The sequence below is a fragment of the Muntiacus reevesi genome, chromosome 2 (assembly GCF_963930625.1).
Source record: "Muntiacus reevesi chromosome 2, mMunRee1.1, whole genome shotgun sequence".
Lineage (NCBI taxonomy): Eukaryota > Metazoa > Chordata > Mammalia > Artiodactyla > Cervidae > Muntiacus > Muntiacus reevesi.
The window spans coordinates 180,756,890-180,775,417 of NC_089250.1; the positions used below are offsets into that span (position 1 = coordinate 180,756,890).

Here is an 18,528-nt window from a genome sequence, read left to right on the forward strand (position 1 = left end):
GTGTCCCCTGCAAAGGAGTCCGGGCACGGCCGGAAGTGGAGAAGGGGCCGGGCGGGCCATGGCGAGGGCAGGGCCCGGGAGGGCCGGGGGCGCCCGCCGGGGCCAGGAACAGCTGCGGCCCCCGACGTGGGAGATCTCGGACTCGGACGCCGAGGGCCCGGCTAGCGCGGAGACCCCCGCGACGACTCGGGACCCGGCGGGAGAGCGCAGGCCGGCGGCCGAGGCGCTGCGGTGGCTGCGGCCCTGGCAGGCGGTGCGTCGCCTGGCAGTGCTCGTGGACCCAGGTGCGGGGAGCCGCCCGGGTGGGAGCCCGGCCTTGGGGGACCCGGTTGGACGGACTCCGCCCTGCGCCCTGGGAGCCTGCCGGGGGTCAGTGCTGGCAGCGCGCTGTCCGGGCGGTGGGTGTCCGGTGTCCGCGCGGGGGAGGGAGCAGTGACCGCCGGCTTCCTTTCGCCCTGTCCCAGCCGTCCTGGAAGACGCGGGTGCCGACACCTTGATGGAGGCCCTGCACGCCCTGGGCTGTGAGCCCCGCGTGGAGCCGCAGCGCCCGGCGCGGAGCCTCCGCTGGAGCCGAGCGAGCCCAGACCCTTGCCCGCGCGGTGTGAGTGTCCCGGGGGTGGGGGCCGAGTGCAGCCCTGGGTTGGGTGTTTAACGTAGCAAAGATGCTCTGAGAGGCACGTTTCCCAAAGCAGCGAACTGAGAATGGGGGCCGCGGAGCGGGCGGTAAAAGGCTGGGACCCAGAGCCTGAAGGAAGGGCCGCGCTGAGGGACCGGCCCTGCCAGCCCGTCCAGGCTGTGGCCGCAGGCGTAGCCGCCTGGCCCTCTGGCTCGGTGTTAGTAGAAGTCGGGATGCTGGGCTGGTGGAGAGCAGCCCGGGGAGAACCTATGTGAGCCCCGGGACTCCTGGGGGCCCGGACTGTGGCCCGGGGTGGGCAGCAGCACCCCCCATGTCCCCCAGGTGCCCCCTGAAGTGTGGGCTGAGGATGAGCCCCACGTGCTGCTGCTGCTGGAACCTGAAGAGTTTGTGCGTGGAGTGATCCAGCTGACCCAGGTGCGGCGGAGGAGTGGGAGGAGAGCCTTGTCGGCAGTTGGCAGGGCTGGGTGCTCTGCCTTGGGCGTCAGGGCTGAACTGGGGGAAACTGCTGGGCTCTTGGGCTGGCAGCAGATGGGAGCCACAGTTGCTTCTAGACCGCAGAAGCCACGATGAGGCAGGTTCTCTTGAGCCCTGAGTCAGAAGTTAGGTGGTCAACTGCGGGTGGGGGTCTGGAGACCAGGGCCGCAGGCTGGCTGTGCAGTCGGCCTTGTGACACCCCACAACCCAGCCCCCCTGGCACGAGGAGAAATAGGGATTGCTCTCTCAGCTGACGTTTGCACCAGAGTATGTTTAGGCCGGACCATCTGCCAGGCTCTGGGTCTCAGGGTTCACAGTTCATCAAGCACCTGCTCTGTGCCAGGCAGAGGTGGGTCAGGGATGGGGAGGGGGCTTCATTCCAAGTTTCTAGGTGCCTGGGATGTGCTTAGGGACTTTCGTAGACCTCCCTGTGGGAAGCACAGGGCTGGTTTTCTGAGAGAGCATGCCGGGCGGAGGAGTCCACCCCGCCCCTTCGCAGCACTGAGGGGTCTTTCTTGGAAGGACTTTGCTTGCTTCCTGCAAGCTGGCACTGGCCGGTGGGCCCCGCCTGCCACAGCCCCGAGGAACAGGTGAGCCTCCTTGGCATGCAGGTATGTGGCCCGACCTGTTCTGTGCCCTGGGTCACACCTGAGAGCCCTGCCTGCCTCCACCTGGCTGTCATCGGGCTGGACGCTTACCTATGGTACTGGTCACCCTGACACCCTTGGCCCACCTCACCGGGATGGGAGGGTTCAGGGAGAAGGCAGGGTGGCTCTGGGGGCTGGCGTCACAGCTGACCCCCTCCCCTGGGTGGCTCGGGGGGAGGGAAGAGGGTCAGGGAGGGTGAGGGGCCAGAGGGACGGTCCGTCTGCCCAGGTCTCAGCAGCCCAGAGCCCAGGAGACGCAGCAGCCAGGGCGTCCAGCGGTCACTCGCACCAAGGGGGCGGTCAGCTGGCCTGAGGTGGAGGAGGTGAGACGGTGAGGTGGGCCTGGGACCTGGTCCTGGGCTGCTGCTCAGGGTGCATCAGGGGCCGGTGTGGCCCATGGGGGCATGTGTTGTTGGGGAACCCCATGCCCCACACTGCAGTCACTCCCACCTAGGCCCTGGTGCACCTGCAGCTCTGGGAGAATGTGGACGTGCTGCTGGTGGCCTCCTGGCAGGAGCTGAGCCAGCACATGTGCGCCTTCACCAAGGCCCTCGCCCAGCGCCCCTTCAAGTGTGTGACCCTCTCCCTTCTGGGAGCTGCGGGTGGGGGAGCTGTGTCCGAGGGGTCCCAGGCTCTGTTGAGCAGGGGGTGGGGTGCTCGGCAGAGGTGAGGAGCCTCTAGCGCCTCCCTGCACCGCCCCCCCCACCAGGCAGGCCCGGGAGTCTGGGGCCTTTCCCTTCTGCACTTCTAGGCGCTGGGTGGCAGGTGAGCGAGTGGCCAGAGATGGCGCAGGGCTGCGGGGAGCCTGGTGGCGGCAGGTCAGGCAGTTCAACCGCGTCAGCCCTGCCGTGGCTGACACTGTTGTCAGTGCCTTCCCATCCCCCCGCCTGCTGCAGCAGGTGGGTGCCCGCCCTCATCCAAACCCTGGGAACGGGGGCCGGCTCCCCAAGGCCTGCCACTCACCCCTGCGCCCGCCCTAGGTGTACATGGCCTGTGGCACGAAGCAGGAGCGCCTGGCCCTGCTGGCCGACCTCCCGGTGAAGACGGGCAAGGGTGTGCCGCCCCGCAGGGTGGGGCCCGACCTCTCCCGCCGTATCTGCCTCTTCCTGACCACCACCGACCCCGACCTTCTGCTGGACCTGGGTTCCTGACCACGCCCGTGGGGCCACACAGGGGCCCCCCCGCCTGCGGCAGGAGTGATCACGGCCACCCAGGGACCCGTGGGAAACCACGGGGGGTGGTGCGCCCCGCACCTGGGGCTCTCGGGGCTCTTGGTCGAGTCTGACCCCGAGCTGGGAGATGAAGGGGCAGCAGAGAGAAATCTTGCATAACTGGGAGAAGAGGAAATTCTTTGCTCGCCGGTGGAAGGTCTCTAGATGGTGGGGGGTGGGGCTCACGTGCCCTGGACCTGTGCACGCTGGCCGAGGGGCTGGTGGACAGCTGGCACCAGCAGGACGGGCTGTGGGGGCCTCGGGTCCCACAGGGGAAACTCCCATCACTGGGAGGCTGGGGTGGGGGAACCTTCATTTTTGAGACAAGGTTTAGAGGGATGAGAGAGAACCAGGCCACCTCTCCCAGGGTACCATGAGGGCCCATGAGGAGACAAGTGCGAACACCTATGAGCCCGAGACCTCACTTTGACCCCCTTCATTCTATAGGCAGGTGGACATCAGACTTAGAGTTTATTATGGTCGCTTTCAGCCTCAGACAGGAGGAACAGAGCTGACGACATGCAAAGCAAGTTAAGAAAAACCCGAGGCCGGTGGTGGCAGGAAAAGCCGACCTCAAGGAGCGTCCTCCTCACAGGCAGCGAACCACAGCCCCCCAGCCCCTCCCCTGCCAGCCCCCCAGGCCTGAGCCCAGATGCGCTGGGGCGGCGGCTGCTCTCACGCCCAGCAACGAAGTACACAGGCTGGGTCTCGGGGTCATAGGGTTGATAGCCCCGAGCCCCTGCAGTGAGGCCCATCCTATCCTCAGGCAGCAGAGGGGCAGCGGGACAGACCTCAGCTCGGTCCTCCCCTCGGCGGCCCTGGGGCAGTCCACAGGCGGGGCGAGGACCGCGCCGTCGCTGGGGTCTCGATCAGGGAGCAGGCTAGGTCCTTCGGCAGCGCTTCCGCTGGCAGTGCCGGGGCTCGGGGCCGCTGGCCGCGGGCGAGGGCGCAGGAGGCTGGCGACTCATGCTGAGAACCCAGCCCAGCTTGTGGTGCAGCACCTGCTTGAGGCCGGGCGGCAGGGGCAGGCCCTCGAGCGTGTCCCCCGAGCCAGGCCGCAGCTGGCGCAGGCGGTAGCAGCACAGGTACTGCAGGGACGTGACGCTGGCACAGGAGCGGATCACCTTCATGCTGCTCTTGGCCGCCGTGGAGCACACCATCGGGTAGAACCTCTTGTTCTGCAGCTGTGTGGCCGCCACGCCTGGGGGAGGGGGGGAAAGCCTCAGGGCTCTCAGCCCCCCCGGGACTCGGACCCCGCTCCCGGCAGCCGCGGTAGGTCTCGCCCTCACCTATGCACTTCCTGTTCTTGAAAAAGGTCAGCGTCCCGTGCCAGGTGTCCAGGTGCACGCCGATGATGGAGCCCTGGCCGAACCTCGAGGAGAAGCTCGTCTTGTCCCCCTTGTGGTGGAGGAGGCCTGGGGGCAGCGGGGTTGGAGTGAGACCTGCAGCCCGGGGGGCCCCAGCCCTACCCACCTGGGCCCCACGCACCTGTGTAGGAGAGGCCCCAGCTGTCCTCGTCCCGGCCGAGCAGGCTGCAGAACGTGTGGTGGTACTTGTCCAGGTCCACATCCGACGTCCCGATGCCCACCATCTGGGAACAGGGGGCTGGGCAGAGGGGGCAGGGGACCGAGGTGCCTGGTAGCACCCCCGCCTCCCAGCCCCGCCGGCCACTCACCATGTCAGTGCCGTAGACGGGCGACGTCATCTTGATCTCCCAGAAGTGCTGGCCCTCCCCCAGCTCCTTGGTGCCCCGGATGGCTGCCGTGCCGCAGCTGTACTCCATGTGGAAGCTGACCTTCCGGTTGTCACAGCTCAGCAGGGTGGCCGAGGACTTGTTCAGGTCATCCCAGACCCAGTCGAAATCTACGAGAGCAAGACTCCCAGCTGAGCACCAGCCTGCCCGGAGGCCGCCTGGCCACCTGCCCGCTCACCTGCCGCAACCCCGCACTCACACTCGTCCTCCTCGCCGCAGTGGCAGTCCCGGCCCCGGTGGGCAGTGTGCAGGCTGCCGCAGAAGGCCTCGCTCTGGCTGTCACAGTCGCAGAAGGACTCTCCAGTCACCGGCACAGCGCTGGGGATTGATGACGGCAGGGACGTGCACTCCGGGTCGGAGTCTGAGTCGCTGTGCTGGGGGACATGGGAGATGTTCCCGCCCAGCCTGCCAGCCCTGGCCCAACCGCCCTCCTTCCACCTGCCCCACCACAGGTCCATGGGTCAACAGCCAGACGTCCCAAGGAAGGGACCTGGGGCTTGGCCTCCAGACGACTGCCTCAGGGCACAGCCAGCTGCTGCAACCACAGACAGCTCTTCCGGCCTCCTCGAAGGCCAACCACGAGGAGGCTTCCTGGGAATGGAGTCAAGAGCCCTGAAGGTCCAGCGGCTCATCAGCCCCCCGGCAGGGCTGCACGCTCAGCCATCCTCAAGGCCCAGAGCTCCTAGGTCACAGATACACAGGGGAGCCCATAGCAAAGCCCACCACTGACCTAAGGAAGGCAGCTTGGTCTCCCCGGAGCAGCAGCTGGGCTCCTGGGGCCCGATCGCCATGACAGAGCCTACACACCCAGCCCAGACTGCGGCTCCCCCGTCAGTGCCCGGGGCAGCTCAGCCCCCGTCACATGGCCCTGCTGAGGGAGCCCTGCGGTCACAGGCCCTCTGCACGGGGGCTCAGTCCTCATGGGACAGACTCCAAGCCTTAGGGACCCGATCTCAGCCCAGCACCAGACGCCAAGGCTGAACTGGCCAGGTTCTGGAGACCAGCTAACCAGACCCTCCTGAGAGCCAGTGAGGGTGCCTCCAGGCACCCACCTGGGCTCCGGACCCCGGCCAGCCAGCGAAGGCCCAGAGCACAGACTGCTTCCGTGTGCCTGCGCTGAGCTCTCCCAGCTTGGCCTGGGCTCCTGGTTGGGCTCAGGCCTCTGCCCTCACTCTCTTGGCCTCTGGGTGCCCCTCTGGCCCGAAATGCCCTATGCACAGCAGTCCAGCGGACCTGTTCAGATCTGAGATCCTGCTGCCCTGAGAGCAAAGCCCACAGACTTACCCTCCTCAGATAGCATCAGCGCCCCCACCCAGCCCCCTGTCCTGCCCACCCTTGTCCCCGTGGTGTGGGGCAGGGTCTGTTCGCCCCTGGGTCTCTTTCGGATACCAGTTCAAAAAGGCTCCGCCAGGCCTGTGTTCTGCGTCCTCTTCCTTCCTGTCGGCTCCCTGCTCACCTGCCTCCTGCCCCCAGGGTGGAGTCCCTGCTCAATCACACTCAGCCCTGAGCACCACAAAGGAGGGAAGCGACACAGAAGCTGGGCAGGGAGAGAGGAGGTCGAGCCGGTCGGAGATGGGTAACCACGGAGAGGCTGAGGGCCCACAGCACCTAGCTCTTGAGGAACAGGCAGGCCCCCTGCTGCGGGAGGAGACACCCCTCCCCGTGCCAGGGCACAGACCTGAGCACCGCTGGCCCTGGAGTTCCCATGCTTGGCATCCAGCATGTAATCCCCTGCATGGAGGGCAGAAACCGCCTCTCCGCAAGCTACACAGAGAGCTCGGGGCCGCGGGGGCAGTGATGTGTGCATGCCGCCTTCAGGGCTGCTAGATGACCCAACTGCAAGTGTGTGTCAGACACCACACCTCTAGCCCCTGGACGCCTCCCGCATCCCACAGTAATGAGCCAGCGAGGCAGGCGCAGGCAGAAAAGACTGCCCAGACCACGTGGTCAGTGGGAGCTGGAGGCGGGACAGGAATGCAGGCCGGGGCCTCTCGCTGGCCTGGGCAGGAAGCTAAGGGAGGCCCGGGAAGGGGGCCCAGGATACCACCAGCTCCAATAACCCCCCAAAGCCTGGTGGTTCCAGGAGCTCAGCTGCCCTCATGCTGGAGATGGGGGGGAGAGATATCTGTCCCCCCCAGACACCTGGCTGAGCCAGGGCACCAAAGCCAGGTGAGGGTAACAGACCAGAGTCAAGTCAGAGATCCCCAAGAACAGTGGAGGGGACTCAGGGCAGAGCCAAAGCCCAGCTCTGCCCTGAGAGGTTCAGGATCCTGACTGTGAGGTTCCCCATGGCAGATACAGAGTGCACCCAGCCCCACCACAGGGTCAGCGCGACAAGGCTCCGACTGCAAAGCCCCAGGCCCCTCAGGAACCTGCCCTGCAGACAGACAGCTGAGCCACCCTCCTCAAGGCCTCCATGATCCTGGGCCTTGCAGAGCTCAGGGTCCTGAGCACAGGGAGGCACAGGAATACTGGTCTTTAAGAATCAAAGTTCTTTTTTTCAGGTGCATATACACAAATATAGAGCACAGGCTTCAACAGAGGAAATGTCCAAAAAGTTGCACTTGGAGATAACAATAACCACCCTTGTAATCGGCTAAGTAGATGGAATGGAGACGTTTTTGTTAAATCAACTGACCAAAGTACCCACTGACACCCACTACAGAGAAACGTATCTGCCTTGAGGTCCCACCACACAAGGCCACGTGTGTCCTTAACCGGCATGAAGTGCTTGGGAGAGTGGAAACAGCACACACAGCAACTGGTCCAGCCGAGGTGACCCCATCCTCTGCCCCCAGGGCCATCTTTCCCTTTCCATCTCAGTTCAGGCAATGCCTGCCCTGGGGGGTCTCCTCACTTTTGTCCGGCCATGCCCACCTCACCCACTGGAACCTACCTGCCCATCAGAGTCGTAGCCCCAGTTGGCAGTCCCTGCCAGAGCGACAGCCCGGGCATCCGCATCCCGGCGGGCTGCGCTCAAGACAAAATGCCACGCTCTGCTGCTCCGCGGGCGCCTGGCCATGGTGGAAAGGAGCTGGAAGAAACCACAGGGTCAGAGCAGAGAAAAATGCAGCACACCAGATAGTCCCACAGCCTGTGCCAGCCCACCCAGGTCTGGAACTCTCTTCACAAGCTGGTACCTCGCTCCAGGATCCAAGCACCTTGATGAAACTCAGGTACAGAGCATGGAACACCATCCAGATATCCATGACTCTCAAAGGCCCCTCTCTGAGCTTGGCCTCAGGAACCCAAGTGTCCTGCCTACCCGTCCCTCGGGCATCTCAAGCCTTGCCTGCCCTTCCTCCGGTGTCCAGTTTGACAAATGGCATCTCCATCCTCTCAGTTCCTCATGCCAGACACACAGCAGTCATCCCAACACCTCCTCCCACCACGGCCCTCCACGCCCCACACCACCTCCAACGGTGTCCTGAACCATTTGCCGCCACCGCGCCTCTCCCACCCCCGCACGACTCCCACCCCCGCACGACTCCTCCGCTCCGGCTCCGCCCACTTCATTCACTACAACCCAGCTTTTTCGAAACATAAATCTCAAAAAATTTTGAATTAGCGAGTTATAAACTTCTCAGGGCTTGCCATTGTTCTCCGGATAAAATGTAAAACCCTACCAAGCCCATCAAGTTCCGGCCCTGTTTCGGCTGCTGGTTCTTTCCAGCCCTTTGCCCAGAACGCTTTCCCCTCCCGTCTTTGGCTCTCAACTTCCAAGCCCGACTTACAGTTACAAGTCGATCTCTGGGATCTTGTACTGAAATTCCCCAGGAGGGCCGGGACTGTCCCCCGCTACGATCCCGAGGGGCGGCAGGGGACGCGCGCAGGCACAGCTTTTGAGGGATGGAAGCCCGTCTGCAGACCTGGGTTCGCTACTGGAGCCGGCCACGGCGGGCCCGGCCTAAGCCCCGCCCGCCACCGACACAGCAACAGCAGGTGCCAGGCCGTGCACGGGGGATGCACGGTCCCGAGACAACCCCGCTGCATCAGGGGTCGCTTCCCCGTCGGGCATCGCACTGTCTAAGGGTCGGCGGGGTCGCGGGGTTCCTCCCACCCGCCGCCCCGCCCGGCCTGCGGCGCAGAGCCTCGCCCGCCTCTTCTGGCCCCGCCGCCGCCGCCGCCGGAACAAAGGCGCACCGCCCGCAGCTCCGCGAGGCCAACGGGTGCAGTGGGGTCCCGACCCAGGCTGGGCAGCAGGGCCCGGAAGACCCGGGGAGGAGCGGCCGAGGCCCGCTGCTCACCTGCAGCGGTTCTGCGCTACCGCGCTCAGCCGGGCCAGCCGTGACCTACTTTCCGCTCCGGAGCAAGACGTAAACAATCCCCGCCCCGCGGTCCGCCCCCCGCGCCGCATTGGCTCCGCAGTGCACTCGACTTCGGCGTTCGGAAGAGGGGCGGGCCCCGCGGCACAAGCCTCTTGCTGAGAGGCTGCTGGCCCTGTCAATCCTAGATCGGCGTTCTCATTGGCCACATCTGAAGTGGTCGGAGACAAGCCCCGCGAGCCTATTGGACGGGGGGCGGGCAAACGAAGCGTTCCCATGCTGGGGCGTTGACACGGAAGTAGGTCCCTGTCCTGTACGCCGTCTGCGCCGGAACCTGCGTGCGCCCTTTGGGAAATCTGATTGGCTAAGGGTAGCGCGAGTGGGCCTATCAAGGGGAGCCGGGGCGGGTTCGCGTTGCCCATTGGTCCGAAGGCGCTTCATTCAGATTGGACGGAGACGGGCTGCGAGGAGGACGCGGGGCGAGTAGGGGCAGGATGGAAGCTGTTGCGGGTGAGTGTGCTTGACCGCCGGGCGTCGCGGGTCGGCGGGCGCCGAGGCGAGAGGAATGGGGCAGACCTGCAGCTGCTAGTCGTGGCTCCGGGTTTCAGCACACCGTCTTATTTGCGGTATAAAGTTCTCAGAGGTGCGCGCACGTGTCAATACGGCGCTTAGAAGGAGGTCTTACTTGAATAAGGCGCTCTAAGAGAAACCGGAACGTCATATTTCTGGTTTTTGTAGAAGTTCTATTTTAACTTTCTAAGCCTTTTTTTTTTTTTTTTTTTTTTTTAATGAAATCTGCTTTGGACCCAATGTATACATTGGGCACAGCCCGATTCGCACAGATTAGCTACATTATTTTCTAAGAGACTTCGGGTCTGATATCTTGAACACAAAGTGTTTACAACGCTGGATTCATCCATCAGATTATAAACGTAAGACTGGAGAGAAAAATCAGAAGAAGCTTGTTATGATGAGGGCACACCTTGCTACAAGGTGAGGGGGATGGTTTCTAGATTGATGATGAATGCTTTTTTTTAACGAAGAGGCAAATGCACACAGAAATTCCAGAAGCCTCACAGGCTATGCAGTAAACCTCCCTGTGCTCAGAGGCAGCTCCTGTTGTCAGTTGGTCGTATCCTATTGGAGATATTCTTTATATACAAAGATTCCGGTACTCGTCCAGTGTATCAGATAATCTTGATTTGGTTGAACTTAAGGCTTGGTTGATTAGTCTTCTCATCCAAACGTGGGATCCCTCACTTCCTTCCGTGGGGGAGACACTGCTTTCCTTTGCTCCTTCCAGGGCAGCCTCTCCCATGTCGTAGTATGCATTTGATTTGTCATCGTTTGTAAGCCTTTGAGTTTATTTATGAGGGAAAGTTGTGGTTGGCTCCTGAGAACTGTGGTCTGGGAAGTTGGCGGCTCCTTCCAGTTACCTGATGGGAGCCGCAATATCCTGTTTGAGGCTTAGGCAGATGAAGCTCCCCAGTCCCACCAGTGAGGAGAGCAAGGCGTCACTCTTATGAGGTTGGCAATGCAGCGCTGGCATGGAGGTGTCAGGACCCGCATCTGCCTTGTTCTTTCCCAGGTTTCTGCCCGAGTGCCCATCTGCCCACCAAAGAAAGGTGAAATTGATTTCCAACTACTGTTTCTAAAAGATACTTTTATTTATTTATAGGTTGTGCTGGGGTCTTCATTGCTGCATGGGCTTTTCTCTCGTTGTGAGCGGTGACTTCTCTTGTTGCAAAGCACAGGTTCTGGGGCTTGTGGGCTTCGGGAGTTGTGTTTCCCAGGCCCCAGAGCACAGGCTTAGTAGTTGTGGCCCACAAGCTTAGCTGCTCTGTAGCATGTGGGATCTTCCCACAGCAGGGATCGAACCCGTGTCTCCTGCATTGGCAGGAGGATTCTTCACCACTGAGCCATCATGGAAGCCCCCCCTCCCCCCCGACTACTTTCTGATATTAAAGCAGTTTAAGTAATAGCCTTTTAAGTCATCACAGAAGTGGCCTGAGGCATGGTGGCCGTGTTGTTGGCAGTGATCCGTGGCTGGGGGATGGTTGCCTTTCCTCGTCACCATACAAGATCTCTAGAAGGAGACCCAGGACAGGCACTGCACTGCCTTACAACTGTGGAGAAGCCAGGCCAGGTGCACCCTGAGTTCCTTCCAGGGACCCTTCGGTGGCAGCGGCCTTTGCACCTGCCCATGAGAGATGGGTCAGGAGGGAGACAGTGTTCGCTCACCTCGCGCTGAGCCCTCCCTGCAAAGCCGGGGTGCAGGGAGGCTGCTGGAGCGAGCAGCTTGCTGCAGGCCAGGCGGGACTCTCTTTGGTGAGGTCGTCAGGGCACTTCGCAGGGGCTGAGGGTTGTTTGTACACAGATGGCGCCTGTGTGGGGTGGCAGGGGTGGGAGTGGTGAGTGTGTTCACGGTGGCATTTCAGGCTCACTGGGAGAAACAGGAGCTGGGGCAGAGCCTGCCTGGGGGTACCCAGGGTTTCTTAAGGCGCAACCGTGAGCCATCTGAGTGACCTAACTTCTGCCCCCTCACACAGTGTGGCTGCCTCCTCGAGCTGTGGGCTCCCTCCTGAGCAGAAGGCTGGGGCTGCCAGGAGTTCCACTTCTGCCCCCAGAGGAGGGCGCTGCCCACCTGCGGTCAGACCTAGAGGTGCTGGCACAGGGGCTGGCAGCACACTGGTCTCCACCCTCATCCCTTGGAGCCAGCTGGGAGGCTTTGGCTGGAATTGGCCTTGTGCGTGCAAGGTGTGCATGCACTCATGTGTGCACACTGCAGAGCGGAGTGTTTGCAGCATTTCTAGCTGCAGCAGCCCTGCTCCAGACCGAGCGGGGGCGACCGTCTCTGAGGACGCAGTGGGTTGGGTCTGGGGTCTGCTGGAACCCCTCTCGCGTGGCTGCGTTTGCTTGTGTCAGGACCTGGGTGTAGGACATGTGTGGTGGCCGCGGTGAGTGGGCAGCGGAGGGCAGCTGGCATGGAGGAGACACCCAGCCCTCCTCCCCTCTGTCTTTCCAACCAGAGCCTGGAAACCTGGCCAGCGTCCGGCACATCATCCTCGTCCTCTCGGGAAAGGGGGGCGTCGGGAAGAGCACCATCTCCACGGAGCTGGCACTGGCTCTGCGCCATGCGGGCAAGAAGGTGAGCACCTCCTGTCTCCTCGCGAGCCCTACTCTCCTGGGTGGTCATGCAGGGCAACACCCGGCTGGAGCCTCTCATGAGTCGCGTGGACACCCGGCAGGTGGGGATCCTGGACGTGGACCTGTGCGGCCCCAGCATCCCCCGCATGCTCCGAGTGCAGGGCAGGGCGGTACACCAGGGCGACAGCGGCTGGGTGCCCGTCTTCGTGGACCGGGAGCAGAGCATCTCCCTCGTGTCCGTGGGCTTCCTGCTGGAGCAGCCGGATGAGGCTTTGGTGTGGAGAGGCCCCAGGAAGAACGGTAATGCCGCGCTGAGCTGCCGGCGCCCCACCCACCCCACCACCTCGGGCGCCGGGGGAAAGACTGGCACCCACCTCTTCACTTCTAAGACGCTCCCCCACACCCCGACCCGTTGAGCCTGCAAGTACGCAGACAGCGGACCTGGGGAGCGAGAGTGTGAGCCGCAGCCATGAGGCCTTCAGCTGCCTGGTCCTCCCCAGAGGTCTGATGCCTCTGCCCCAGCAGACAGGGTTCGGCTCCCTCCGAAGGCCAGCACAGAGCTGCCAGGTGTGGGAGCAAGTACGGGGCAGGGGCTGCTCCCAGGCCATGCCCTCCTGGCATTCCCCGCAGGCCACCTCTCTGGGGCACAGACATCTGCCCCTGGAGGGTCCCCACTCCAGCCATCGAAGCCAGGGCCCGAGCTGAAGTTCTGGGGGGCTGGGGAAGGGTCTCTCCCCTGGCGCGCAGTGGCACACACAGCTCTCCAAATGCCAGTGGGCCTGGGACCCAAAGGTCGCCCCGCCCTGGGGCCAGTAGGGGGCATGGGCCTGGTGAGACCCTGCCTGCCTGCCCGCTACCCCCAACCCCGAGCCTCCCTGGGTCTCCGCAGCGCTGATAAAGCAGTTTGTGTCTGACGTGGCCTGGGGGCAGCTGGACTATCTAGTTGTGGACACACCCCCAGGGACCTCTGACGAGCACATGGCCGTGGTGGACGCCCTGCGCCCCTACAGTCCCCTGGGGGCCCTCGTGGTCACTACGCCCCAGGTACTGTTCCCACAGGGCGCCCTCACCCCGGGGCAGACGCCCTGCCCTCCTCGCCCATCTTGGCTGTTTCCGGGGTACCCACCTGCCGCCCCCGCCCCTTTCCCGGCCTCCAGGCGGTGTCCGTGGGGGACGTGAGGCGGGAGCTGACCTTCTGCAGGAAGGTGGGACTGCGGGTGATCGGGCTCGTGGAGAACATGAGCGGCTTTGTCTGCCCCCACTGCTCGGTGAGTCCTGGGTGGTCGCGGGCGTGGGTGGCTGGCCACCCCCGCCCACCGCGGGCAGAGAGGAAGCAGGTTGACCCTGTGTCTCTGTGTCCCAGGAGTGCACCAATGTCTTCTCCAAGGGAGGCGGCGAGGAGCTGGCGAGACACGCCGGCGTCCCCTTCCTGGGTGAGTGGGCCGGGGCTGCCCCAGGGCCCTGCCCCCTGGGGAGAGGCGAGAGGGGGCTTCTTCCCACCCCGCCGTCTCCCCGGCCTGCGAGAGCTGCAGGAGCCCTGTGTTTTCTTCTGCAGGAACACCCAGGAGGCAGTGGGGCCTGCTGGGCGTCCTAGGGAGGTTCAGCCCGGGAGCCAGTCCTGCCGGGCCTTGGCAGTGCTGCCTGTGGGCTCCTGGGCTGAGGGGGTGGACAGGGCCTCCCAGCCTGGCCCTCACTGCCCACTCTCCCTGCCCCCACCCCCAGGCTCAGTGCCTCTGGACCCCGAGCTAACGCGGAGCCTGGAGGACGGCCGGGACTTCATCCAGGACTTCCCCGACAGCCCCGCATTCCCTGCGCTCTCCTCCATCGCCCAGAAGATTCTCAGCGAGACGCCCGTGGGGCTCTCCTGACCAAGGCAGGCTGAGCGCTCCTGTGCGCTGTGGGGCTGGAGGTCTGGGGTAGGGACCTGGCCAGGCCTCGTGTGCCCCTCTCCCCACGGGGCCCCTCTGGGACGTTTCCAGAGCTTCGGCGGCATCTTGGCTGAGCTGCTGACAGTGAGTGACTCTGCCTGGTCACCCAGGGACGGCATGGGGTCCCTGTGCCATGGCCTGCCCTCCCTGCTGGTGCAGCTCGGTACCCCCGTGGCCCGGACAGACCGCTGCTCCCGACAGCCGAGTCTCCACGTCATTCACAGAGCTGGTGTGTCTGGGAGCTTGTCTGGCCCGCTGGCCCGCTGGCCCGGAAGCCCAGTGAAGGAGGTGACATCCACTAAAGTGTCAAACTTGTAACTCAGAGGAGCCCGCAATAAATGCATCCCACCGCTGTGTTTACACATCTGACCTTTCTAGAGCGTTCCGCCCTGGCCCCGCCTCCTGGCCGGGTGTCACTGTGTCCTGTGCGGTGTCCCCCCCCCCCCCCCCCCCAAGTCGCAGGAACTGGCCAGCAGTCCTGCTGTTGACAGGCCCCTGGAGCCTCAGGTGAGGCTCGTGTGGAGTGTCGGGTGGCTTAGGGTGTGTGAATGGCCAGGCTTGGCCTAGCGACAGCCGAGGGCCCGCCCCGGGCTGGGGGCAGGGCTGACAGGAGAGGCGAGTGTGGAGCGGAGCCCCGGGCCTCTCCCCTGCGTGGATCCTGGGAAGGCTGGGGTGCATCCTGGGCAGCCCACCTGCCGCTCTCCCCGGGAAGAGCCTGGGTGCTCGGCCAGGGGTGCATGCAGGCCTGGGCCTCACTTCTGGGGGGGCGACGGTGACGAGTGCACCCCGGGGGCCTTCCTTTGGGGGTGGGGGGTATGGCTGGGAGCACAGGGACCCAGAGAGGGAGGGTCGCACCCCCTCCGGCCCCCGCTTCCCAGGACCAAGCTGCTCTGAGGACCCTGGCGAGGGGCTGACGCGTGAGGCTCCCAGAGGACACGAGTGAGGGCCCGCCACTCCCGGTGGGCTCCTGGGGACTCACAGACGAAAAGGGCGCAGGGCGGGCCGTGGGGCTGTGGCAGGCAGAGGGGCCCTGGCTAGCACCCCCCACCGGCACTGAGCTGCACCCCTGCTCGCACACGCGGCCCCGTTTATCCGGTTACTTTAATTGACAACAGCTGGGGAGGCCATGTCCCCGACCATCACAGTCAGGCCCTCAGGGAGCAGGCTGGGCCCCACAGGTCCTGAACTGTGTCCCCCCGGGGCTGCAAGGGCCCGTCGGGACGCCGGGGCAGCCTCGGGTCAGCAGTGGGCAAAGTGGGCCTCGCCGACGTCGCGCAGGTCGAGGCCTGCCAGGCCGGGTGGGCTGGTGCAGGTGATGTTGTTGTAGGCGAGCACGGGTGGCTGGCGGTCATCGTCGCCCTCGGCCAGGGCCTGCACGAAGCGGGGCACGGAGGCCGGCTGCTGCAGGGCGAAGGCCCGCAGGGCGCCCAGCGCGCAGCCGCAGTCCCAGGGGTTGCCCTCGAGCCACAGGCGCTCCAGGCCAGGGGGCTGCGGCACGAAAGTCCTCAGCGAGTTGTTCCGGAGGCTGAGGAAGCGCAGGCGGCTGAGCGGTGCGAGCACGGCCGCGGGCAGCGTCTCCAGGCGGTTGTGCGAAATGTCCAGCCAGAAGGTGCGCTTCAGGGGCCCCAGGGCGTCCGCCGGCAGTGCCGACAGCCGGTTGCGGGCGAGGAGGAGGTACTCCAGGCGGCCGAGGTCCTGGAAGAGCCGACCTGGCAGGTGCGTGAGCTGGTTGGCCGTGAGGTCCAGCTCGAGCAGCTCGCCCAGGCCCCCCAGGCTGCGCTCGTCCACATCTGCGATGCTGTTGCCCTTGAGGAAGAGCCGGCGCAGCCCTGAGAGGCCCGCGAAGGCGAGCGGGCCCAGGCGGGCCAGGCAGCCGCCCTCCAGGTGCAGGCTGTGGAGCTTGGCCAGGCCCTGGAAGGCCTGCTCTGGGAGGTCGCGCAGACAGTTGCCGGAGAGGTTGAGCACGGCCAGGTTGAGCAGGCCCAAGAAGCCGCCGGCCCGGAGCTCCTGCAGCTGGTTGTTGTTGAGGGCCAGCACCTCCAGCTGGCCCAGGCCCATGAAGGCTTCTTCGGGCAGCTGCCGCAGGCGGTTGTGGCCGAGCTGCAGCTCCTCCAGGAAGTGCAGGTCCTTGAAGGTGCGGGGCCGCAGGCTGGCGAGCGCATTGTGCGAGAGGCGCAGGACGCGCAGGCCCAGCAGCCCTGGGAAGCTGTCCTCCAGGAGGCCGCCCACGCGGTTGTGCGAGAGGTCCAGCCAGCGCAGCGCCTTCATGCCCAGGAAGGCGCCCGGGGCCACGGCAGCTACGAGGTTGTGGTCCAGGTAGAGCTTCTGGAGCTTGGGCAGCTTGATGAAGACGTTAGCCTTGATGCTGCGCAGGGCATTCCGGCTCAGGTCCAGCTCTCGCAGCTCACCAAGGCCGCAGAAGAGCGCAGGCTGCAGGTAGGCCAGCTTGTTGCCTGCCAGCACCAGCTCCCGCAGGCCGGCCAGGCCCTGGAATGTGGTGTCGGGCAGCACGGCCAGGCTGTTCCAGCCCAGGTTGAGGTCCCAGAGGTGCACCAGGCCCCGGAAGAGACCCTCATCCAGGCGGCTGAGCAGGTTGTTGCTGAGACCAAGCGAGGCCAGGCCGGGCGTGTGCAGGAAGGTGTGGGCTGCCAGCACACGCAGCCGGTTGTGCTCCAGGTGCAGGTGGCACAGGCCACGCAGGCCCAGCAGCGCCTGCGGCTCCAGGCTGGCCAGCCCGCTGCCCTGCAGGTTGAGGAAGCCCAGGCCCGAGAGGTTGCGGAAGGCGGCCGCGGGGATGGAGGAGAAGTTGTTCCCGTCCAGCCAGAGCGCCCTGGTACCGGGCGGGAGGCCCCCGGGCAGCCGCGTGAGGTTCCGGGAGCTGCAGAAGACGTTGAGCTCGTCCGTGTGGTCGTCGTGGCCGCAGGAGCAGACAGCTGGGCACTGTGGGCCCTCAGGGTCTGCTGGCGCCGTGGGCTCCACTCCTTCCAGGCCGCGGGGACCCAGCGCTGCCCAGGAGACCAGCAGCACCACCAGGGCCGGGCCTCCTGCGGGGAGAGGGGCTTGGGGAGGGGGCCCAGGACGGGGACTCAGGTTGGAGCAAGACATGGGACCTTCCAGGCCTCAGCTGCACCCCGGGACCACGACACGCACCCGTTAAGAGAAGGCCTTGCTAACTGGAGTGGAAGGTGTGGGCAAGCGACGCGGGCCCCCCGTCAGTAGGTAGGACCAGGATGGCCTCTAGGGTGAGACCGGCTGCCCTTTCCACTGAACAGGACCAGAGAGAACTGGGGACCAAGAACCTGGCCACTAGGCTGTGTGTCAGCCTCATCCCCAAGGTGGACACTCGAGCCAGCCTGGAGAAAGGCGTGAGTGACAGAACCTTCTGGAGCAGGCCTGGGTGGGCAAGCGCTTGCTGCCCTGAGGTCCTGGACAGTGAGCTGGATGCCCACTGCCCCCATCGGACCCCTGATCAGGGGTGCCCCTCTCCCTGGTGTGTGTGGCACGTACCAGGGACTGAGCCCAGCGCCAGCGTGGGGAGAGGAGAGTGCCAGCCTCAACCACCAGAGACTGGTTCTATCACTGGACAAAGGATGCCAGGCTTCCCCACAAGGCCCCCCAGAAGTTCCATTGGGCACTGGGCTTGTCCCCCACAGTGGGCCCCTCCCTGCCCTGAGTGCTCCGGGTCTCAGGGTGGGCATGGCAGCTGGGGTGGGCAAGGCTCCGCAAGGGGACCGGGTGGCCGTGGCCTGGCATCCGAGCAATTGGGGGGGCCTGGGCGGGGCCCCGGGGTGCTGTGGGGCCCTGCGTCCCCTGCGCCCCTACCTGGGGCAGGAGAGGAGGTGGGCTGAAGTCACAGTGACTCTCCAGGGCCGGACCCCCCGGATGAGTGGCCACTCTTCCCCCGTGGGCTCCCAGAGTGAAGCCCTCCCAGGGGCAGCCCCTACCCTGGTAGGCCGGGGGCACCGGCTGGTCACCCCCGGGCAAGTGACGGGGCCGTGGGAGCCTCACCTCTCCTCGGGGCCATCCCTCGTGCTGAGTGGGAGTGGGGCGTCTGCTGGGCCGCTGCTCCTACCCTCTGGATTTCCCCTCCGCAGGGCAGCCAGCACCCGTGTCACCGGCCAGCCCAGCTGCTGGCCCCGGCGCTGTTAACCCCCTCCTGCCGGGTGCCAGCAGCGGCTCTGAGAGCGGGGCGGACGGCAGGTGGCACAGGGGCCAGGCTGGGGGCGGCGTCTGCCCACCGCGCCCCCAGGGGCAGCTCTAAGACCCGCGGACCCATCCCCCATCATCATGGCTCCCCCCCCACCCATCCCCCTGCAGGGCTGGCCACAGAGCTGGGGCTGCAGGCAATGCTGGGCGGGGGTCTCCCTTGGAGCAGCCTGTGAGGCGCTAGTGTTCAGCGGCCCCCTGCTTGGTGGTGGGGGCCCTTCGGGGGCTCCTGGGGGCTGCCTGCCCAGCCGATGGTCGTG

At 65.1% G+C, this 18,528-nt stretch overlaps 4 protein-coding genes across 12 annotated transcripts; 2 read left to right on the plus strand and 2 right to left on the minus strand.

Moving 5' to 3' along the window:
* The first annotated feature begins 3 nt into the window (after window positions 1–3).
* Window positions 4–3,431, plus strand: EME2 (essential meiotic structure-specific endonuclease subunit 2). 3 transcript variants are annotated; one of them, XM_065924015.1, is made up of 8 exons: window positions 4–284; window positions 465–601; window positions 959–1,051; window positions 1,634–1,701; window positions 1,988–2,081; window positions 2,213–2,328; window positions 2,510–2,657; window positions 2,739–3,431. In XM_065924015.1, exons 1-8 carry the CDS (start codon window positions 59–61, stop codon window positions 2,907–2,909), a joined length of 1,053 nt encoding a protein of 350 aa, XP_065780087.1. In that variant the 5' UTR covers window positions 4–58; the 3' UTR covers window positions 2,910–3,431. The 3 variants fall into 3 exon arrangements, with proteins under 3 accessions (XP_065780087.1, XP_065780086.1, XP_065780088.1); XM_065924014.1 differs by lacking the exon at window positions 1,634–1,701 and adding an exon at window positions 1,723–1,814; XM_065924016.1 differs by lacking the exons at window positions 1,634–1,701; window positions 1,988–2,081; window positions 2,213–2,328 and adding an exon at window positions 1,723–1,814.
* Window positions 3,424–9,049, minus strand: SPSB3 (splA/ryanodine receptor domain and SOCS box containing 3). 3 transcript variants are annotated; one of them, XM_065924013.1, is made up of 7 exons: window positions 8,970–9,049; window positions 7,619–7,756; window positions 4,922–5,096; window positions 4,645–4,832; window positions 4,458–4,560; window positions 4,259–4,384; window positions 3,424–4,170 (listed from the first exon to the last, which is right to left on the minus strand). In XM_065924013.1, exons 2-7 carry the CDS (start codon window positions 7,742–7,744, stop codon window positions 3,851–3,853), a joined length of 1,038 nt encoding a protein of 345 aa, XP_065780085.1. In that variant the 5' UTR covers window positions 7,745–7,756; window positions 8,970–9,049; the 3' UTR covers window positions 3,424–3,850. The 3 variants fall into 3 exon arrangements, with proteins under 3 accessions (XP_065780085.1, XP_065780083.1, XP_065780084.1); XM_065924011.1 differs by having other exon boundaries at window positions 4,458–4,832; XM_065924012.1 differs by lacking the exon at window positions 8,970–9,049 and adding an exon at window positions 8,457–8,945 and having other exon boundaries at window positions 4,458–4,832.
* Window positions 9,050–9,419: 370 nt separating this feature from the next.
* NUBP2 (NUBP iron-sulfur cluster assembly factor 2, cytosolic) lies at window positions 9,420–14,412 on the plus strand. 4 transcript variants are annotated; one of them, XM_065920246.1, is made up of 7 exons: window positions 9,420–9,497; window positions 12,017–12,135; window positions 12,236–12,434; window positions 13,024–13,178; window positions 13,292–13,402; window positions 13,498–13,567; window positions 13,857–14,412. In XM_065920246.1, the coding sequence occupies exons 1-7, from the start codon at window positions 9,482–9,484 to the stop codon at window positions 14,000–14,002; spliced, it is 816 nt and encodes a 271-aa protein (XP_065776318.1). In that variant the 5' UTR covers window positions 9,420–9,481; the 3' UTR covers window positions 14,003–14,412. The 4 variants fall into 4 exon arrangements, with proteins under 4 accessions (XP_065776318.1, XP_065776320.1, XP_065776321.1 ...); XM_065920249.1 differs by lacking the exon at window positions 9,420–9,497 and adding an exon at window positions 9,506–9,630; XM_065920248.1 differs by lacking the exon at window positions 13,024–13,178.
* A 739-nt stretch (window positions 14,413–15,151) lies between these two features.
* IGFALS (insulin like growth factor binding protein acid labile subunit) lies at window positions 15,152–18,219 on the minus strand. Of its 2 annotated transcripts, none has more exons than XM_065920250.1 (2): window positions 18,071–18,219; window positions 15,152–17,121 (listed from the first exon to the last, which is right to left on the minus strand). In XM_065920250.1, exons 1-2 carry the CDS (start codon window positions 18,084–18,086, stop codon window positions 15,302–15,304), a joined length of 1,836 nt encoding a protein of 611 aa, XP_065776322.1. In that variant the 5' UTR covers window positions 18,087–18,219; the 3' UTR covers window positions 15,152–15,301. The 2 variants fall into 2 exon arrangements, with proteins under 2 accessions (XP_065776322.1, XP_065776323.1); XM_065920251.1 differs by having other exon boundaries at window positions 15,152–17,106; window positions 18,071–18,178.
* Between the last annotated feature and the right edge of the window lie 309 nt (window positions 18,220–18,528).